This window comes from Carya illinoinensis, chromosome 15 (genome assembly GCF_018687715.1).
Source record: "Carya illinoinensis cultivar Pawnee chromosome 15, C.illinoinensisPawnee_v1, whole genome shotgun sequence".
In the NCBI taxonomy this organism is placed as follows: domain Eukaryota; kingdom Viridiplantae; phylum Streptophyta; class Magnoliopsida; order Fagales; family Juglandaceae; genus Carya; species Carya illinoinensis.
Genome location: NC_056766.1, coordinates 34,580,996 through 34,596,390, shown reverse-complemented (window position 1 = coordinate 34,596,390; position 15,395 = coordinate 34,580,996). Strand labels below are relative to the sequence as shown.

Here is a 15,395-nt window from a genome sequence, read left to right as displayed (position 1 = left end):
TTGCCACTTATGAATTATTCTTATGAGCTGCAAATGGGTTTTTCGTATCAAAAGAAACGCTAATGGGTTTATTGAATGCTATGTCCAAAGCCCACATTGTATATACATGAGTACAACGTATAGCCCTTTTTGTGGCCATATTTTGTTTTGCGACAGTTCAAGTTTTGTTGCTATAAGTCATTTGCAATGCTTTATTTATCGCCACAAAAGACCATTTATTGTGACCAATATTTTTTGCCATAATTGATCTTGACAGAATGTTCATTTCCAACATTTTTTAGTCTTTACAATGAGATCACTATATATTGTACCGCTAATTAGGGATATAACCGGTCATGTTTGGTCTGGTTTTGAAAATTTAAAAACGGATATGGATCAATTCATCTCCGAAATCAAAACTTTCGATTTTTTCGATTTACCGTTTACACGTGTGGTACTACTTAAGTTGAAACTTGAGAGCTGATTTCTCTAAATATACTTGTTCTGCATAACTTTACCATTTACATGTGTGATATTACATGAAATTTCATATTATATTAATTTTATGTTATAAAATTAAAATCTATTTTTTATATCAAATTTTATTAAAAATTATAAAAATAATTTTATGTTATATCAACTGTTATATTAATTTTATGTTGTAAGATTAATAAACATGAAAAATAAGATTAAAACTTCATATTATATGAACTAGCAATTTAGCATATAATATAATATAAAAAATTATATGTAATGTAAAAAAATATCTTATATGTAATATAAAAAGTTAATATATATATATATATATAATAGTCCGATTCAAACGATACCAAACCGGTTTCAGTTCTTAAGAATTGACTGTTAGAGGACCGAACCCACCGGTCGATCAATTCAATTGGTTTTCCAACTTTATTTTTTTACACATCTACCGCTAATGCCACTACATGATATTGTAGTATTTGCGACAAAACTGCTTCGATGCAAAAGGTCCTTTCAGACTTAAATTTCCCTTTCATTTTTTATGCCTAGCCCAATACTTCTTTCTGTTAAGCAATTAGTGTTTTGCCGCCCCTACATACGCCGTGCACATATGCTATTACACCATTGCCACCTTGATTAGCCAGTGAGCTTCATCTTTGATCTCTCTCTCTCTCTTCGTCTATTATTAGGCTACCCTATTGTCACACTGCCTCAACACAAGACTTCATGTTCTGCCACTTCCTCCATCGTGATTTAGCTTGATCCCTCCCTCTTTCCACTCTGATTATCGCATTTCTTGGCCTCTCTTACTTGTCTCCAATTGTGCCACCGAACTTGCTACACACAGCATTGCCACACCATTTTCCACAATAAGTTTCTTTCCCCCTCTCGGTTTTCTTCTCATTCTCCTTCTCTTTCTCCATCCAGTGTTCCCTCTAATCCCTCCGATAGCTATTTTATAGATGCATGATATATAATTATGAAAAATTGCAACTAGAACAATGGCAACCTGGCCGTGGCCTTAGCTTTTATAGGTGGTCATTTTGAAATCACGTCGCTACGAGATGGAGAAACAGTTAGTTAAATCTAATGATGCCTAAAAATTAATATGAAACAGTGGCACATAGTTATTATGTTAGCGCCAAGAGTGGCGAAGCACGGTAGCAGTAGTGGCGGCGTGATGAAGACAGGGGCAAATTTGGAGGAAATAATGGAAATATACGACTGAGAGGACTGATGGTGACAAAAGACGTAACAGAGGGTGGAGGAAAGGGATTTTGCGGAATTAGATGGCACTAGGTGGCAGCTCCAAACCCTAAAGGAGGGATCTAGGCATGGTTTGGGTAGATTTCAAGGGAAAAATAGGTCAAGCAGAGGGGAAAGGAGGAAGTTGCTAAGAGTGGCAGCCCACGGCGGCGAGTGGCAAATCTTAGTTAAATATTTTCTAACTAACGGTGAAGAGCTCCAGAGTGAGATAGAGATCGAGAGACTTAGATGAACACATACACACACACATACACTCACACAGAGAGAGAGAGAGAGAGAGAGAGAGAGAGAGAGAGAGAGAGAAGGCCAACAGCTGAAGAGCAGTGGTGGCACGACGGCAGAAAGCTGAGTAGCAATAGAGATAAAGGCAAGGGTAGGGACCGAGACAAACTGTGTGGACCATGTCTTCTCAGACAGTGGAGAGTGGCGTTTGACACAAATGACTCAATGAGGTAGTGGGTGATGGTTGGTAAAAACACAAATCAAAGGAGAGGGAGATATAATATAGAGGGAGGGTCTGCGGGTTTCACAACCCAATCTTGGATTCCAATAGCAATGGCTAACATTGGCTTTTGTGACAAATGGCTTCTACTATGGTAGTGGAATGGAGAGGGAGAAAAATCAAGAAAGAGACTGAGATGGATGGAGAGGAGGGAGGGCAAGATTGAGAGATGAGATGAGAGAGCTTACAGACGGCTTCGCACGACATTGCTAGTAACGAAAGTGCATGGCTTGTGATGTGGTGGTGCACAAGGAGAGAGACCAGAGAGAATTCAAAGAAGGGAGGGTGTGAGGGAGGAAGAGAAAAAGAATTTAGGGTTTTCTCACCCCCCCAAGAAAACGGTACCTGATATGAACCCCAATAGACTTGCTTTGAGACCCAACAACAATACTGGAGAAACAACCCCAAGAAAGCCAAACTCAGGTATATGGATGGAGAATCTAGACCCGATGAGAACTCGTTCAAAGAACCTAGATTATATCAAAATCTAGACCCATTGAAGAACCCGTCTCAAGAACCTAGATTACAAAGGAAGAACGCCACAAAGGTTTTGATTTACTTTTGATAAGTTCAGAAGTTCAAGAAGAACAAGAGGAGATAACTCAACTCTCAATCACAATTCCATATAGTCTCCCTCTCAAATGAGGTTACAAGTGGTTTAAATAGACAATCCCTAAAAACCCTAAGTAAACAATGCGTCGGTTACTGTAGCGTGAACAGTGTCATACGCCGCGCTACAGTTACTTTTGAAACCCTAGTAAGACATAAAATTATAACTTTCCAAATAAACCCTTGGCCAAAAATACAAGGCCTTCCCAAAAATAACCCTAGTCCATTAGAAATAAGACATACGTGGGCTAAGCATCCTCAAGCCCACTTCTTCTAAACTAATAATAAAATACCGTTAATCAAATTGAAAGCCTTAACAACAATAGGCCCAATCTCTAAGTCATGTCTTCCATAGCTTGTATCAAGTGGATCAAAACTGGTTCTTTTTCCTTGAAGCCCATATTGAGTGTTGGGCTTTTCCTAGCTTCATCCCAAGTGGATTGCACCAATCCTTGCATTGCTTCCTTGATCTTCTTGGCTCTTGATCTTGTAATTGGCCCATCTGGAATTTGCAAGGGATCTTTAAGGATAGCTCCACCTTGGTTCCCATCAGTACCATTTAGTGGGAAGGGTTGGGCCTTGATTTTTCATTCCTCAACTGGGCTTCCACACAGGCCAAGCTCTCAACACTACCACACACTCGACAACTCTTAATGAAAAAAACCTACCCATGGGCTTCACATGGGTTGGGTTTCATGGTTACAACCTGCCCATGCTATATTTGAGTTCAAAGTTATAATCATGCAGGAAAAGTTTCCAAATTTAGAAAAAATATGAGCCAACTAGTAAAGGAAGTCCAAATACTCAAGTGATGTTTGCTGAGCTGATGGTAAAGTCTCCAAAGTTACTACCTAGGTGTAAGTGATATTTCTACCTTCAATAAATTTAGATCATACCCTTCTCCAACATGTTTTTTGGGGAGGTTCTGAAAGTTTATAGCATTTATCGTAGCAATTTTTAATAAATGCATTGACAATTGTCTTATAGTTATAATTGGCAATGCTCTCCTCATTTCTCATGTGTTTTATAATTGGGTATGATTGCTTACATATAGGGTACAACTTTGTTTTATTTATCTCATATTGAAGCAAAACACGTTGTGTATTAGTAACGCATATTGATATCAATATTTTCTTCATATAGATAAAAGTTAGATGCACTTGTCCAATAGGTTTAGGTCAACAGAATATGCCTAAGGGGTTAGGAAATTTCTAACAATGGTGAGAGGTCATGCTCTTAAACATAGTGTCAGGTATCTATGTCGTACATGTTGCAATTATTTGTTTCATGATATACGTTAGGATGTAACACCATTTATTTATTACTGAGATCGACTTAAGTTGCACTGAATGGATCTTTCATGGAGAGCAAGAATCTATGAATTTTAACGATGATGAGGAAGATTATGAAGATGGTGATGATCATGGTTATATTGAAGACATAGACGTAAACATTCGTGTTGCCACCGTCGTGAGTGTTGACGAGGACATGGCTCCACATAGTAGGGTACCTAGCTCGATCAACCCAGAGGCAAGCACTTTTGATACTTTGTTGGAAGATGCCTGATGTCTATTGTATGATGGTTATACAACCTTTTCAAAACTGTCATCCATTGTGAAGTTATCCATATCAAAGCAGTTGGTGGCTGGAGTGTTCTTTAACGTGCTCTTGAGACTATTGAAGACTTCCTTTCACAATTCTAACAGATTCTTTTGATGATGCATGGTCATCGAAGCAAGAATTGGGTTTTAGATACACAAAAATATGTGCATATCCAAATGATTGCACACTGTATTATAAGGAAAATGCCAACCAACAAGAGTGCCTTAAGTGTTAGACGTTTAGGTAGTTGTACATGTAAACAACGACCAATACCCCAAAAGATATTGCAGTGTTTCTCACTAAAGCCAAGGTTGCATAGACTGTTTATGTCCAAGAAAACAATTCTCTCCATGCAGTGGCATCAATTCCAAAGGGTGAGAATGAAAACACATGAAGGCATTCTACAGACTCTGAGGTGTGGACTTCATTTGATAGATATCATCGCTAGTTTGCTAAAGATGCTCAAAAAATCAGGCTCGAGCTTGCAAGTGGTAAGTTCAACCCATTCAATAATATGAATAAACTATATACCACATGACTTGTTATTCTAGTTCCATATATCTTGTCCTCATGATTATGTATGAACGATCTATTCTTTATGCTATCATTGCTCATTCCTGGTCCTAAATCATTAGGAATTAAATTGATGTTTACTTACACCTTTTAGTCGATGAACTCATTGATTAGTGAGAAAATGATGTAGATACATATGATGCCATGGTGAGGCAATGATTTTGATTGTATGTAGTTTTATTGTGAAAAAATTAATAATTTCCTCACGTCCGGTAACCTTACCAGCTGGAACTTAAAACATAAAACGTTGCTTGGTAGCTAAGATATGGATGTTACATATACTTATTAGTCAATATGAAGTGTCACAATCTTCTCCTCTTAAATTCCTGACTGCATTCTTATTGGGTCATTCCATCATCGGTAGCATAGCTTAAGTCTCACACATATGGTTGGACTAGGCTCTAATACCATTTGTAATAGTTTAATAAAAAGCCTAAGCCACATTTGAGTCATACTCCAAAAGAAATAGTCAATAGTATAATTAGAATTCCATTGAAATCATTATATAGAGCACGAACGAACTGTGTGATGCCATACAACATCTACACTTATTAGTCAATATGAGATATTATACAAAATTTTTAATTATAGTTTAAATTACTGGTTTTGATACTTTAAAGTGTGCAAAACTTCTTCAAGACTTTTTTCTAGTCAGTTTATTATAAAAGTGTTTATTGTCAAATGAATAGTGTTTTATGTTTGAGAGGCAAAATTACCTATTCTTAAGGTTTTCATGTAGATTGTCGTTGCCTCTTGGCTTTTTTATCCATCTTTTTCTTAATGTCTATTTTCTCTTAATTAAATTGTATCGTTTCTTAAATAAAAGAGAAAATCTTTAAAATTGATGTGGTGAAAAGTTTGATTTTACACCCTCCAATAGAAAGCGAAAGCAAACACGTAAGCGATCTAGATTATTTACGCTAGAAACGATCTGAGGAAATAATCCTCCCGTACAAAGATTCCCTCCCCCTCAGTCGCTTTCTCTCTCTTTCTCATTAAGCATGTGTCTCTTTCGTTCTCTATCTCCCCCATAGCTCTCATGTACGAAGCGAGAATTTTTCACTATAGAAAGCTTGAAGTTTGATGAGTTGAGGAACAAGAACCATACTTTTCCATCCCAATGTTGGAGGACAAAATTCCTTTTCTTCAAATGCTACATGGCGTGGGATCCCCGTGTTTCTTGCCCATCAAGGAGCCCACTTTCTAGACATTGTTGAGATTACAACACCTTAAGAAGCCTTGGGATGGAAACCCAAATTCCAAATTCAGTCCCTAGAGTTTGAGAGTTTAATTATCAATGACGTTAATGTGGAGCTACATTTCCCCATCTCATACGGCATGTCTTGAGAGAGAGAGAGAGAGAGAGAGAGAGAGAGAGAGAGAGAGAGAGATGCCAACAAATCTATAACACGCAATCGATTCTAAGCTAAATATGTTAGATAGTATAAGTGTCACCCTTTCATTAGAGAGTGTAAATTCCAGCTTTTCACCACATCCAGTTTGTAGCACCTCTCTAAATAAAATTATGTTTTGACACTCTAGGTAAATTAGGTAAATTCTGTCATTTTCTTGTGCTATGACTAGCTTATGAATAGGTTCCTGTACAATTTTTTTAGGAAGAGCGTCACATGGTATGAGTTTTTATTTTTTTGGAAGATGAGACTTACAGTAGAGGAAAATTATTATACATGAGTCGGGAAGATCAGTTTTATGATCAAAAAGAAATTCATATCCTTAAAACAAGTTAACTATTTTCTTGATAGCTGATCATGTGTAAAACAAATACATGCCAACATCTAACAAATACTAAATCTAACAATAATAGTTATATATATATGCCTCTTGGCTTAACTTGTTTGGAAACCATGTTTTAATTAACCTATCTGTCCTTGATTTTGCTACCTTCGCTATTATGAGATTTAACAATTATTCTTTTATAAATCACTAAAATCTAAAACACTTTTGTATTGTTTAATTCATTATCATGTTAACAATTGTGTTTCTCCTTAATGATTCTTAGTGTTAATGATCCGTTCTAATTGATATGCATTAATTTGAATGTTATTTATATATATATATATATATATTATATAAAAAACGCAGCAACATTTTCACGAGTATCATAGGTCCCTACCTAGTGTGTGTGTATCTATATTAATTAGAGTTAATTATTTTCCAGCTTGCTCATATACTTTATATCCTCCTTTGGATCAAATATATTGTTAATTTCAAAATCGATTAATCACATTTTGAACACATAAGTAGTAATTAAGGACGATACACATGATTTAGAAAATTAAGGGATCATCAAATACTAAATTGGAGTCAACTTGTTCTCGAGAAATATATCAAACAATATGATCATGACCTTCTTCCTCATGCAGTACATTCATTATTAGTTGCATTAAATCTTAATGAATGCCTTGGCCAGCACGCCGATCGATCTAGCATTAGATCAATTAAATACTATCCCACCCTGATTACAAAAAATAAAATACAAATACAAATCCCAACCTGCTAATAATGTAGATTGATTTATGTTGCTTGGAGAAACAATTAATTTTTGCAGAAGTTTTATAGTAGTCATGGTAATGGAGGATCAGCCGCAGGATAAAATTAAAGCTATATATACATTCAAGTTTGAGCAGTACTTGAAAAGGACGATCGAGTTCCTGGTCAGACAAAAAGAAAAACACAGCTTCGATCTGCAACAACTCTAAGAAGCTCATGACTGCTTAGAGTACATGCATGGGCACAAAAGTAGTAGTACTAGACATTAATTAGTCTTGTTAGAGATCAGAGAAAGAGACAGACAGAATGACAGAATTAAGGAATAGTTAAAGGGTATAAGCTAACGAGCAGGTAATTAGCAGGCTAGCTAGCCATCTTATTCTAATTTTTCCAAGCAAACTTGGTAGTTAATTGGCGGTTATTTGTTGATCAGGTAAGCTGGAAAATTAGAAGTAGTAGTAGTAGTAGTAGTAGTAGTCCCGGCCACGAGCATGGACGTCCTCTTAACAAACCTTCCTTTCATTCTCGGCCTCTTCTCAGCGTTCAGTTTCCTTACTTCGTACCTTATCTTCTTCGAGAACAAGCGTGTCCTTCTCTTCTCTCTGTACCTCGATACTCTTGCTTCTCGACACCCGTCTGTACGGCCTCCAACTGATCCTGTTTCCCCATATGGGTGATGATGAACATCTTTAGGGCACGAACCCTGTAATTATATATTTCAGTCAGACACATGCATATATCAATACCAAGACTTTCCTACAAATCAATCTGACCCTAATTAAAACTAACTAAACAACCTACTGAGAAGCAACATCTATATATGGATATTTGCGGTATGGTGTGGAGCTTAGTGTCAGTACATATGCATAGTGGATTATTAAACTAAGTCCATTATATATATGATCATGCCTTTTAACTGATTATAGATTCTGCCCTTCCCTTGGCATGTGGATTTTGTTGAAAACCTAACCCCATCTGTCTTCTGCTCATATATATCCATGATCTATAAGATGCCTGCAGCCTAGTTCATTTTTCTTTTCCTTTTTTTGAAAAAATATGGTACCTTGCACAAATTCATGCTGGTTGGCTTCAGATCTATACAAGAAGTGTGCTACATGAGATGACTCATCTAATTAATGAAATATGTTATCTAAATTAAAGTGTAAACTATTAGTTGTTCAATGAGTAGGACATGAAAGTGGGGTGTGTGTGTGTGTGTGTGTGTGTGTGTGTGTGTGTGAGAGAGAGAGAGAGAGAGAGAGAGAGAGAGAGAGAGAGAGAGAGAGATTACCATGATGTTCCGCCAACAGTTGTCAGGATTGAGCTCCGGTCGTGTTCCTGTTGTCCATGGAGAACGTTGGCCGGGCCAAGCTGTAATAACTTCCTCATAGTCTAGCCTCAAAAATATCTCCCTCTTCATCTCCCCGTCGCATCCTTGATCACCATTCATCATTTTGTTCTCCGCCATGGGAATGACCTTTTTCTCCATCTCCTCTCCAAAATCAACGTAGAACTCAATATCATGTTCCTCTTTACAATCTAAAAGTCCCAATCCTTTGATGTCGCAAGAATCTTCGTCTAGTCCATTTCCTAATAGGCTCTCGACATCAGCAGCAAAATTAGCAAGCTCCATATCCGAGGACAGAAACCCATGTAACTCATCCAATTCACAAACCCCATCGTGTCCATTATCTTCAGCCACCATTCTTTCCACTTCATCACTCCCCATAGTGGTTCTTTCATCATTAATCGCGTTCTTCATTTCATTGCAAAATTCGGTGGCAAAAGGGTCGAAGATAGGAACCCGACAAAGAAGTTTTTCATCATTGCTGCTGGCCTCCTGCGAAACTTCTTCACTGCCAATCTCAGGAACACAAGGCAGAAGGTCCAAGGATTTCTCTTCCTCTTTAGCCTGTTGCACCAATATAGGCTTGTTATGGCGAGGGGTTCGTGCCTTTCGCGTGAAACCCCGGTGCCATGCTGGTGGAGAATTATCATCAACTACTGCAGAAGTATCGTTGTTGGGTTTCACAGATGAGGATTGGAGCCGAACCCTTTCGTGTCTGCTTGCTAGCAGATTAGCAGAGTGAACCGATGCATCACAAGCCTGGCAAAGGAAAGCATCATCAGCAGCACAAAACCAGCGAGCCCGCCTACGTAAACAGCTGTCACAAGCTCGTGCCGTCTTGCCTCCCATGGCATTTGCAGCTTTCTTTTCAGTAATCATGGAAGAAATATTCTGATCCTGAACAAAATGTTGAGGGAAACACAGATAAGATGAGAAATGTTTTGGCAAACCCGGATTGTTTACTGACTACTGCCACGTCTCTCACACACTAAGGAATATTAAAATGTCCTCTCGTATACTTATTTAGAATCAGGGGGGCCCAATTGTTTAAATTATTGTGTGGGGTTTGTGCGAGAGTGTGGATGTTAGGGCCACACATGAGGGCACTTTTCATTCTGTTCACAATCGTCTAGGTTGTTCTCTGAAGCGAGCCCCATGCACTTTTGGTGGTTTTCTACAGGAAAAGATGAAGCTTTTCCGGGCCCACTACTTGGTCTTATCTCAGTGTTTATTGGCTATGGTTTTGAAGTCCATCTTATTCTCTGAATTCTTATTGGCTATCTGTCTTTACAAAGGATTCCTTGCGGGGATAACTACTGGAGGGTTAGGCCTGCATGGGGAGGGGTCCGTACCGTTTGTGTGTTTTTAAATTTCGCGTTGGACACTTTTGTTTTTATTGCCAATATAATTCACATATTCCTGTGGGACTCGGGAACCTTAAAACTTTTTGTTCGTGGTCCTCTCTCGTTTGCTTTCTAGTCTCATCTCGTGTGGTGACTTTCACGTCTTTTTGGCTTTCTCCATTGACCCAAAGTATTCCCCACCAGTTGCTGCACGCCTGTACTATCTGAGTAATTTTTACCTTGCTCTTGACTTTAGGAGTAGTTTCAGGGCGGTTCACCTGCATGCGGCAAACCGTCATGTTTCAAACAAATTTAAGCAATTGGAGAAGTAGTTTCAGTGGCCACCTGCATGCAGCAAACTGTCATATATATATGTAAAGAAAAGACTGTTTCCAAAATCAGCTTGGGGTTGATTTGGGTATATATGCCAGCTAGCTAGCTATTTGATTACAATCTTGTGTTGTTGCCGATTCCCCTAACAAGAAAATATCTATGCATGGCTAAAGAATTGTCTTTTGGTAAAAATGTAAATGAGAAAACTACCACTCATTTTGCTAAATGCACCCTACATAAATATTTGACCCTTAAGATAAACGAAGAATGGGTCATATGCATTGACATCGTCTTAACGATTTAAATGGAGTCATTTGGCAAAAAAATATATATATGGTATGTATGGATATAAGATAAAACCATGATCAGTAATAGATAAATGTTTGTGAATACTTGTAAAAGCTTTGTAAGATGAGGTTTCGTTAGGTGTGATAGATAGTAAAAAGATTATTTTATGTTTAGTTAAGAAATAAATGAATAACAAATTTATGAAAGGAATTGTTAACGCCTAAAAGTAATGTAACAGGTCAGAATGGGAGAAAGAGTTATTCTTGGTCCGCTGAGACTATTCGAACCACACTTGGTGTTATGTAAAGCCCCCGGCAGTGGTTCTGTGCGGCTGTATGGTATCTATGCGTACATCTATGACATGAGTGAGCAGGAAGTAATATAAATGCAAAATAATAATAATAATAATAATAAAGAGACGGGGACACAGATTTATATAGTTTGGCGTAATGTCTAAATCCACAGGGGTTTGGAGGAGGGGAGAATCCACTATAATGTTATCATTTTACAGTGTCTCTTGGTCTCTCGTCCTCATTATACAATGGAAATTGATACTCTATCTTTTGGAAGTGTCCCTGTTGTTGGTGATCTAGACATGAGGTTGAAGAGCTGAAGCCATATTCAAAGTCCCCCCTCTTAAATCATTTGGAAGAAGCCTTTTTGTTTTTCTGCTCCTCTCCTGCTTTATGTCTCATCCTCTTTTATTTACGTCACATCTCCACTTTTTCTCCTGACATTCTTCTCCTTCCTCAACCTCTTGTGCCCTCATTCATTCTTTCTTTCTTCCCTCCTGAAGAGACCCCCCTTGAGCTCAATCAGCCTAGAACCCACTATGGGCTTGGGATATTTTATCCACTCCAGTTGCTCGCGAAGCCAATAATAGTTAGTAGACAAATAAATTTCAAGAGGGTGCCCTTGATTTTTTGTTTTGCTTAAGTTAAACGATAAAGATTTCCCAGCCCAATAGGGGTCTCTTTAGGAGGGAAGAAAGAATAAATGAATGAGGGGAAAAGGCTGAAGAAGGAGAATGATGTCATGAGAATAAGTAGAGATGTGACGTAAAGAATTGATGATAGGATATAAAGCAAGAGCTAGAGGAGCAAGGAATAAAGTGATCAAAAGGGATTGACCCATTAAGACACAATTAATTATAAACAGATCAATAACAGGTCAACCTGATTAACCTTTGATATACCCGTAATAACTCATAAATATAAATTTTAATTTCTATATGAAATTATGTTAATCATGTCAAATGGGTTATGCGGCATAATTCAAATACCCATTTACATAAAATGGGTTGAATGTATCGTAGTATGTCACCCGTTATTTAAATCGGTTGTATTCGAATTGAATCATATAATCAAATGCCCATAACTTGACACGACATAAACACGACCCTCGAACATGAATTACCACCTCTACAATAACCATCCATTGGGTACTTGCTAGTCGACCCAGTAGGGTGGGAGTTGGCAGCCACTTCGGTCTAATCGGTGATTGTCATGGGTCTCAATAGAAACACATGAGTTTTTGTTGCTCGAGCAACTTTAATGAGTCGTTCATATGATGGATTTCTAGAGACCCTTGAGGTTCAAGATCTAAGCAGGTCTCCAAATCTAGGTCTTTGAAGATTATCTACGACCACTTGGATGTCTAGGTCTCTTTAGATGTTAGTGATTCAAGTATCCTTAGATAAACATTATTAATGTTAACTCAATTTGTAAAATGGATCCATATAACATATAAAATCTTTAGTACAAGTAGCAACACTTCATGAATCGAATAGTACTATGTTTCGTTGGATTTTAGAATATTTCATGTGGTCAATATTTATATATATGCATGCTAATGTCTAGTCGGTCGTCCTGGACTGAATTTATTAGTGCATGCATGTTGGTTTTCATATAATTTCTTGTCATGGATGCAGTTATGTATGTACGTACATACCTGCGGCAACCCGCAATTTAGAAATAATATTCCAAGTTCCAAAAGATCATCGAAAATTTGTATATACACAACACAATACATATTGATATTGCTATATCATGTATGCCTTAAACCTGGCCGTGGCCTGTAACCAAAAAGGAACCTTGATTGACACCATTATCATATTCCTCCCCAATCTCTTTCATTTTCTTTTTCTCTCGTACAGTCGCCGAACCTCAACCATTTCCAGGATATTCCATCCATCATTGGGCGGAGGGGATTCGGAGCTTTGGCTCCAACCACCTCCTCGCCTAACTAGCCCCATTGGCTCTTCCGTTTATATGTTCTTCCGTTTGTTTCCTTTCTTTTGTTTTCTCTCCGTAGTGTCGACTCTCGTCGATCTGCTGCTTCTTGACATCCTCCTTCCTACACACGCCGCCTCTACAGCCTTCAATCTTTATGCTCACAGTAGAAAACTATGATTCCGCTCGGCGCATTTGATGCACGTGCAGCCTCTACTGTGTGCATTTTCTATGCGTAGCCGCATATTGGAGTGGCTTATGTGGCCACGCACAACCTCTTTAGCTTCACTGGCCCTTGATCCTTTGGATCATCTTGTCTGCTATTATTCTAAGGTGGCGCGTGTATTGCACGCGCCGCCACCGACGGTGTTGTCCCATTGTCGGCGACTCCACTTAGATTCTGGCTGCTATCCTATGTTACCGTTTTCCCTAAACAGTGATCCTGCAAAAGGGATCAAGGATCTCTTCAAAAATCATATCAAGACAACAAGTGACAGTGCACACACCATTTCCACCTCTTCCAACGGAAGTCCCACCACCTCAAGCAATGGTTCCATTGTTCGCTTTTATACAGACACCTTTTATCTATCTTTTTATAAGACGGCGTCCTCATGTAGAATATAGGTAGGGACCAAGAAATTGGTTTTAAATAAATAATTTTTTTTTCTTTTTTCCACATCTATACACTGTTATTTATTGCTTTTGGGTGTTTGTTAGGAAACCTCAACCCCTCCTCATGTCTCATCTTTTTAATTTAATGATATTAAGCTTGCTTAGAAGAAGGTAAAAAATTAAAAAATTAAAATAAAAATTAATAATAAAGAAGAAGAAGATGAAGAAAATGGAACATTATCATGATGATTAAGATGGTCTAAAATACTACAAAACTGATGGAATCTAGTGCACGTGAAGCGCAAGAAGCTAAGGGCCGTCATGCATCAACCATACGCTGCTACCTCATTCTTTCAATAAATTTTGGCTGCTTTCTAATCGCTTTCAGAATAAATATTATAATTATTAGTTATAAATATTGCAATAATTACGCACTTGTTTTTTAAGAAAATAAATAAATATAAAATTTATAAAAAAAAATAAATTAATTTTTTAATAATAAATTTCACAATTTTTAAAAAAATATATACGGCACTTGCACAACTCATAACTGTATGTATCATTACTCTATATTGATATGGAGCATTATTTATATGGTTTAAATTAGAATTGTAAAGAAAATGATGGGACTGGCCGTCGTCGATATGGACTGGCAGCCTGAGTCCAAAACTGGCTGAAACTGATAAAGAACTAGTCTGCCGACGGTATAAAAATAAGAAAACTGACTCCGACTGGTTCGGTTTTGAACCAAACTCAAACCACTGAACCGGCTAATGATACATTTATCTATTTATATATTTATATTACACTTATATAAAATGATGTCGTTTCATTGACTAACTTAAATAAAACAATGTCATTTTAGTTATGAGTTTTATAAAAAAAAAAAATTAGATGACATGATGTTGTTTAGTTTAAAAGACGCCGTTTCATCTTGGGATTAATAACCATTCTTCTTCTTCTTCCCTTTGGTTTTCTCCTCTGCAGGTTCACTTCTTCCCACCGATGACACAGTCCGCCGCTCCCCTCTTCCTTCACATAGACACCGATGACAAACCGACAAATCGCATCGATTCACGCTGTGATCTGCTACTAGTTTTCTCTCTCACAATCAGCCGGTTTGGCCAGTTCTAAGCCTCTTCAAAACTCGTTAGTAAGGCGTCGGTTTTGCAATCGAAACTGCACCTATTACATTGGTTTTCAGTCCTAATTTAAAAAATTGGATAAATTTAAAACTTAGGAGAAATATTTTTTAACAATAAATCTTAATTTTTAAAAAATAAATAAGCGGAAAATTATAGTTAATAATTCTATGTTATTTTTGTTTCCCCGATTATATAGTTTTTAAAAAATATACATAAATAAATAAAGATCTGCATGGGTCTTAATTCTGTCCGTTTGCAAGCAAAGTATAACTCTAAAGGAATGATACATCAACATCAAGAAAAATGTCAGGCTAATCATCAACCATGCCAGCTAACCCAATGCAACCTATCCCATATTATTTACGTACGCAGATAAATAGATAATAGAAAAAATTAAATTAAATTAAATTAAAAACCTAAATAATTAAAAAATAATAACTCTTATATATTAAAAATAATAAAAGAACGAACTTTTAAAATTTAAAATTAATGGTCTTTGAGCTTTTATGTTCTTATAAAAATAAATTAAATTTGTAAACTTTATCATAGTAATCGGAATGGTAGGGACCGTGG

The 15,395-nt window shown here is 37.2% G+C and overlaps 1 protein-coding gene across 1 annotated transcript; it reads right to left on the bottom strand.

Moving 5' to 3' along the window:
- Positions 1-7,603: 7,603 nt before the first annotated feature.
- LOC122295477 (zinc finger protein CONSTANS-LIKE 16-like) lies at positions 7,604-9,954 on the bottom strand. The gene is made up of 2 exons (XM_043104511.1): positions 8,814-9,954; positions 7,604-8,225 (listed from the first exon to the last, which is right to left on the bottom strand). The coding sequence occupies exons 1-2, from the start codon at positions 9,747-9,749 to the stop codon at positions 7,941-7,943; spliced, it is 1,221 nt and encodes a 406-aa protein (XP_042960445.1). The 5' UTR covers positions 9,750-9,954; the 3' UTR covers positions 7,604-7,940.
- Between the last annotated feature and the right edge of the window lie 5,441 nt (positions 9,955-15,395).

Coding starts and splice junctions, on each gene's coding strand:
- LOC122295477 (XM_043104511.1), bottom strand. CDS start 9,749: ATGATTACTGAAAAGAAAGCTGCAAATGCCATGGGAGGCAAGACGGCA. Junction 8,226..8,813: donor ACTGTTGGCGGAACATCATG/GTAATCTCTCTC, acceptor ATATAATTACAG/GGTTCGTGCCCTAAAGATGT.